Genomic DNA, 6,155 nt, shown 5'->3' on the forward strand with positions numbered 1-6,155 from the left:
AAAATTTATCTACCTGACAAGAGTCTTTCCCTCCTTCCAGAACACCAGCACAGATCATGTTGTCTGTGACTGAACCTACTCCATTCAGGCAGTTACACTGTCTGTTTCCCAGAACTGGCACCTCCACTTCTTGTAGCGTTTGAGGGAATGGGAGGGACACTGAACAATACAGTAAAATTATAGTCATAGTGTAGCCAAAGGAAAAATATGTTCCAGTACCTTTCAAGTACCTTACCTCCCTCCTGGATTGTTCCCCAGCCAGTGACCCAGCTATCAGTACCATTGTGGAACTCACTGCTACTGGCTGCCAGACACACAGGTCTGATGTAGTCTGTGAACGTGACCGCTGAGGAAAGTCTGAGCAGAGCGATGTCATTGTTGAAGCTAATATTGTCGTAGTTTGGATGCAAATTGATTCTCTCAAGCGTTCTGGACACTTCGTTTGAGTTGTTGCCCTGCAGGTTCTGACGGCCAAGAGAAACTGACCATCCAGAGGTACTTGTGCTACGGAGACAATGCCAAATCTCAGATGGTTTAAGCAGATCCACAATGTAGATGATATCATGTCAAGGTGATCCACCTGGGGAAGCAGTGGGCAGCAGACATCACCCACTCTCTGTTTATGAGAGAACCACCACAAACATGGCTGCCAGAATTCTGCAGACTGGCTTGCCAAGGCCAACTTCCTTCTTGAGCATTTTCACGTCCGACTATCTTTGTGTTCAGGGGAGTGATGCCACATACTAACAAAGAGATTGTAAAAACAGATTGATTGTAATTAAAACCAAGATCCCTGGTCTTGGCCATGAACCTGCAGAAGATCTGCACAGTACAGTATGTTTTGGTTTGAGTCAGACCTGGACGCTAACTGAGGTTCCCCTGTATTTGGCTTTGCAAGTACCACAGTTTTCCTTACCATGGCAGTTTACCTTTGAACATGTGGCTTGTACCTAGGTAATTGGCTTGTCACAAGGTGAGTTAATGTTAGCAAAGGAAAACATAATTTGAATTAAACTGAAACAAATCTTTGGTCAATGCGTTTGTGTATGTAATGTGCATATAAAAAAAATTCTGGTTATTCATGAGTACCACTTGATGGAGCCTGTGTACCACCAGTGGTACTCGTACCACAATTTGAGAATAAATAACATACAACACATCTCATTGAGAATTGAAACTTACCATCCAGTTGAGCATGTGAATCTGCGGAAACACATCACACAAATGAGTCAATCAGGTTCAAATACCCAACAATACAAACTGAGGCCATTTATATAATTCAAAGTCATTTATATACAGTAATTTATGTTTATTTTTTTCAATTAAAAAAACATTCTCAAGCGCGCATAACTCTGCAAAGGCTGTAAGGCTGAATGAACTGTCCACTCAAATCCTTGTGAGTAATCCTTCCAGTGTAGAAACCACACACCAATAACAATGAAAATATAAACTCCTAGCCACTAATTATCACAGAGTACAGTATATTACCATTCTTTTCATTCCTAGTTCAAAACAAGCTGGTTGACAATGAATACCTGGAAAAAACAGTACAACTGGTGATGGAAATGCTTAATAAAAGACATTAAACCATTATCATTTTTTTTTGGGCTAAAACGCCAAAAAAGTCCTGCCCAATGTAAATGCTATGGTGTCACTGAACCATTTGGAGTAGGGCTCTTTTGAATGCTAACAGGCTGAATATTTATCCCCCGCAGTCACAATCTGTCTAAGTGGTGCTGACACTCACTGAGTTATAGCAGTTTAAATACATTGAGAAGAAGGCTCCCCTATACATTTTTTTCAGCAAAATCTGCCTTCAAAATAACTGGTTTGGTGGTATGGATGGGAAAACACAATGGGCCCATCCCCTGAGTTCTTACATAATCCAGTTTCGAACGTGACACAGGTTCTTCTTAAAGCTAGAATCAGGCATTTTGAAGGTGCTCCATTTGGAGACCTTTGGTCACTTTTGGTCAAAGTCTTCACTAACTCCATGCAAATACAGGTCCATGGCTTCCTGACAAGGTATCTTGTCTTTAAAGACCATTTTGTCATAAGGACAGAAAGAACATGTTAAAAGGTGCAATGTTAATGCAGTGTTGACGCACAGTCCATGCCCAGTCTGTTACGCAGCATTTCCTTGCTTTTATGACAACAGCCTACACACAAACAGCATATCTGTGTTTTCACAATTTCAATGTGTCTGTCATCATTAAGAGTTGATTTTAATGACTAGGATGCGTACAATAGAAGCGGGACTGGTACATTTTGTGCACAGATCTGAACTGGCGATGATGTCACAGGAGATGAGGGAAACAGGCGTCTAATGGGTTGAGTGAGGTGTCAATCAAATGTTCAGAGTTCATTGGAACATATGCACAGTGTGTTCACTGTCAATGCAACAGGACCTTATTTGTGTGCTTTAAATGTACATTTGGAATACTGTAAGGGTTTGAAAGTGAGTTGCATTCTATACTGTATGTTTGCGACTAGTCTAACATTTGTGTTCAGAGAGCCTGCAGTTGCAGTTATACCCTGGAATGGTGTATATCAGTCGTATCTGGAATCTCAGTGAAATACATGCAAATAGGCAGCGGCGTAAAAACACGGTTTAGTCATGTTAATAGTTGAACGGCAAGAAGGAACGGACGTAGCAACAGAGTGGCAAAGGACTAGTGAGCATCACAACCACAGATAACTTGGTCGTGATTTGCACTCCGCTGCCCTCTGCCGTCTCCTTGCAGCCCTGCTGAGGACTCCTCCCTCCTGCTCATCTGGCCAGCACACCTGCATCTCATCTGCAATCAGGATTTCATAAGCCATGCGATTTAGCGAGTCCTTGCCACATTGTTTGTGAATCCTCGCCAGTGTCCTTGACACACTTGCTATTTTTCCTGCTGCCAACTGTCACCCGTACGTTGTTGAGCATATCTTGTAGATTTCCTTATTTGCTACATTGTCCTTTTGTTTGAACTTTGTTTCTGTCTTAACTCTTTCACTGCCAAAGACGTCAATTGGCGTCTTTTGCTTTTTTTTCACAGGAACTACAGATCAAAGTCTTATTCATCTTGTGTGTGAATTTCTGACTTGTAGGCAATGTATTTCTGTCCCAGTAGGAGGTAACAGTTCTCTTTTCCTCCCACCGGCAGCGACAGATTGTCTATGAAGAAGACGGATTGTGGTTTGAGAGAGGAAAATGGCGAAACACATGTAGAAATCGAGCGGAGACAAAAAATACAGACAGCTAATACTGTCACAGAGCTGGTCTGGCGGTGGATTTGCCTTAAGTAGTGACGCGGTCGCCAAAGATATGGGTGACGTAGGTGTATGTACAAATGCAGTTGACAATGGCAGCAGAAGCAACAAGTTAGAGGTTAGCGTTGCTGAGCCATGTGGCGCGACACCGGAGCCTGACAACGGAAGCGGTTCAGAGTCGGGTGATTCTTCTGACAAGTGGCTGCCGTCTGGATCGGTCAGCAGCAGGGATTCATCCCCACATCCAGCAGACCCCACCGTCACTCTGCTTGAATTTGCTTCTCTGCAGAAAAGTTTGTTTTCTCTGTTTTTTGGTCAAAATCAGGTGTTTTGGCTGAAACTACCCTATTTTCTACCACCAATATCTAAAGACCCAAAAGGCTAGAAACAAACTTGTGAAAGTTCTAAAGTTTCTTTAGATAGTTTCAATGTTTATGCAGTCCTAAAACTCAATATTCTGTGGGTCTTGAAAGTTCAGCAAAACTGCCCAAAAACTCTGGCAGTATGGAACTCTCTTTTTTTCTCCTTTTATGAGCACCCTCTGTTCTCATTAAACATACTTTTTGACACCTGTCCTTTTCGTCTCGGCTCTGGGGTCCAAAACACCCAGTACCCGTGCGAGCCACTCTAATAGAACAATCTGGCCAACATGGACCCGTTGGAGACGTGCCCAAGTGGCGCTTCGCAAACAAGCCCAGCAGGTAGACAAGCAGGAGGAACAGTTCAGCCAACTAGGCCAGTGTCCAAGAAATGGTCGAGCTCCAGGACACCTGTATGCAGGCCATAGAGACACAGCTACACAACATGCTCAGCCTCCTCCAAGATGGCGCCTCCCTGCCCTCCACCTTCTCCAGCGAAATTAATACAAAAATAAACATATATCCATCCATTTTCTATACCGCTTTTCCTCATTAGGGTCGCAGGGCATGCTGGAGCCTATCCCAGCTGACATCGGGCGACAGGCGGGGTAAAATTAAAATCACATAAGTAAGATTTTCTTTAATTTGTGTGTTATATAAAGAGATATTTATAATATGACTGTATAAATTTTAACAAAGTTTGCAATAAATACAAAAATAAACTTAAATATATGAGCTAAAATCAGTGTAACAAATGATTATGTAAATATAAGATACAGCAATTGAATTAAATTGGTGTGTTATATAAAGAGATATTTTATAGTTTATGACTGTTATTTTAACAAATACTGCAATAAATTAAAATAATATATACCATTAAAAAAGGTATTAGATCAAATACAAGCAAAATATTGCAAAGTTGTTTTTTAAGTCATGAAAGTTAGGTCTTGTTATGTATGTCAATTATTGTCAAGGGTGTAAATGCTCTATTTTAGATGAGTGCCCTCTAAAGAGTTAGTTTTTAGTCTATGTCTGTGTTATTAAGAAAGCATACATTAAATATTATGAATATTATATGCAGATATAAATCGAATTAAACTACATTTTTCTGTGACAGTCTTGTAATATACGCCAATAATTCATTTTAGATTATACTTGTATTTTAGTGTCCTTTTCCTTCATCTGTAGTTTTTGACTTTTTATCAACTTTCACAAAGATCAACAGGTTAAAAAAAAAAACGTACTAATGTCTCAAATCCCATCAGCCATCCCGTCAGCAGCCAGAGCATAAACGTAGCTATGTTGCGGATGTTATGGCTCAAGTAATATGCATCATCAACAGATCTAGACTGCCCAGTTTGAGTGCAACTTACTTGCTGTTAAAAGGCTTAGCAGAGTCAACACGTTGAGCCATTCCATCCTGGTCGGTGTGTGAATGCACAACTCCGATCTGTCAGTCTATTTAAGTCTGACTGATCATTCCACGGCCTCGTAGGTGTGTCTCTACCACCTGTGTCACCGTCCAATGCTTGCAAATAAAAGGTAAACCGCCGCTTACTATTGGCTTTGATTATTTGGGAAAATGTCAGATGATTCCTAGATTCTAATAATTATGGATTAATCACATCAATATTCATGTTTGCATGTCAGCTTTTTTAATTCTTAGCTTACCAGACTAAACACGGATTGCTCAAAGACCTGTAAATGCTTGACATGTTTTACAGTTGAGAAACTGCATTTTGATGGTTTTGACAGAAGTGATTTACTGTCAAGGCCAATGATGCACCACAGGCCATTTACTTGCCAGGAGTGCCGTATAAAGGGGAAAAGTTAGGACAAGTCCAAAGGCCGAAAAAATAGGTAATTACCAAAAAATAAAATAAATACAATTCCTGACCTGTGCCTTGGTCACCGTGAATAAGAAGACAAGAACAAAATTGCACACAACCCCAAAATTTGCTTCCTAAATGACCGATGCTGCTGACGCTTAAGAGATCCTTGGGACAGTTTGTGCTATTTTCTTTATTTACAAGTCTTTTTTTGTTGAATGAATACACAAGGTCCCCAACTTACGAACATCCGACTTGCGAACATTCGGAGATACGAACGCAGGCTGGCTGGTCTATATTTTCATGTATTTTGCCTTGTAGTAACTCCATATTTATACTGCTACATGCTTGACCAGTAGAGGGCACTGTGACACTGATAATGGGACCAACAGGTAGAGGAAGAAGAGGAAGAGGAGCGAGGAAGGCTAAGTTGTAGCTGTATGATACAACCCAGACAGAGCGTGTGATTAAAGTTTATGAAGTTAATAGGCCTGCTTAATTCTACACCACCCACAGAACACTACCTCTTTTAGAAGAGTCTAACGATGACGACCATTTGTCCTTTTTCAATAACTCCTCCTCCTCCTCCACCACAACGACGTATGCTCGACCACTCCTCTTTAAAGGTAAATAACATTTATCATTACGTATAATTTTATCACTTTTATTATTGTTTTTTTCATGAATTATCCTCGTTTAATATTACTACTGC

General features: G+C 40.7%; 1 protein-coding gene across 4 annotated transcripts in view; it reads right to left on the reverse strand.

Moving 5' to 3' along the window:
• Positions 1–5,114, reverse strand: part of LOC129169362 (uncharacterized) — a 17,057-nt gene extending 11,943 nt beyond the window's left edge. For 3 of the 4 annotated variants that reach the window (XM_054755741.1, XM_054755749.1, XM_054755733.1), the window contains exons 1-5: positions 4,988–5,059; positions 1,183–1,203; positions 581–743; positions 236–504; positions 14–159 (exon numbers count right to left, since the gene is read on the reverse strand). In XM_054755741.1, coding sequence (XP_054611716.1) covers positions 14–159; positions 236–504; positions 581–743; positions 1,183–1,203; positions 4,988–5,033 — 645 coding nt within the window. In that variant the 5' untranslated portion in view covers positions 5,034–5,059. Of the gene's footprint in view, positions 1–13; positions 160–235; positions 505–580; positions 744–1,182; positions 1,204–4,987 lie in introns of all 4 variants that reach the window. The other variant, XM_054755758.1, reaches the window with a different exon arrangement.
• Positions 5,115–6,155: the final 1,041 nt, after the last annotated feature.

This window comes from Dunckerocampus dactyliophorus, chromosome 2 (assembly GCF_027744805.1).
Source record: "Dunckerocampus dactyliophorus isolate RoL2022-P2 chromosome 2, RoL_Ddac_1.1, whole genome shotgun sequence".
Taxonomy (NCBI): domain Eukaryota; kingdom Metazoa; phylum Chordata; class Actinopteri; order Syngnathiformes; family Syngnathidae; genus Dunckerocampus; species Dunckerocampus dactyliophorus.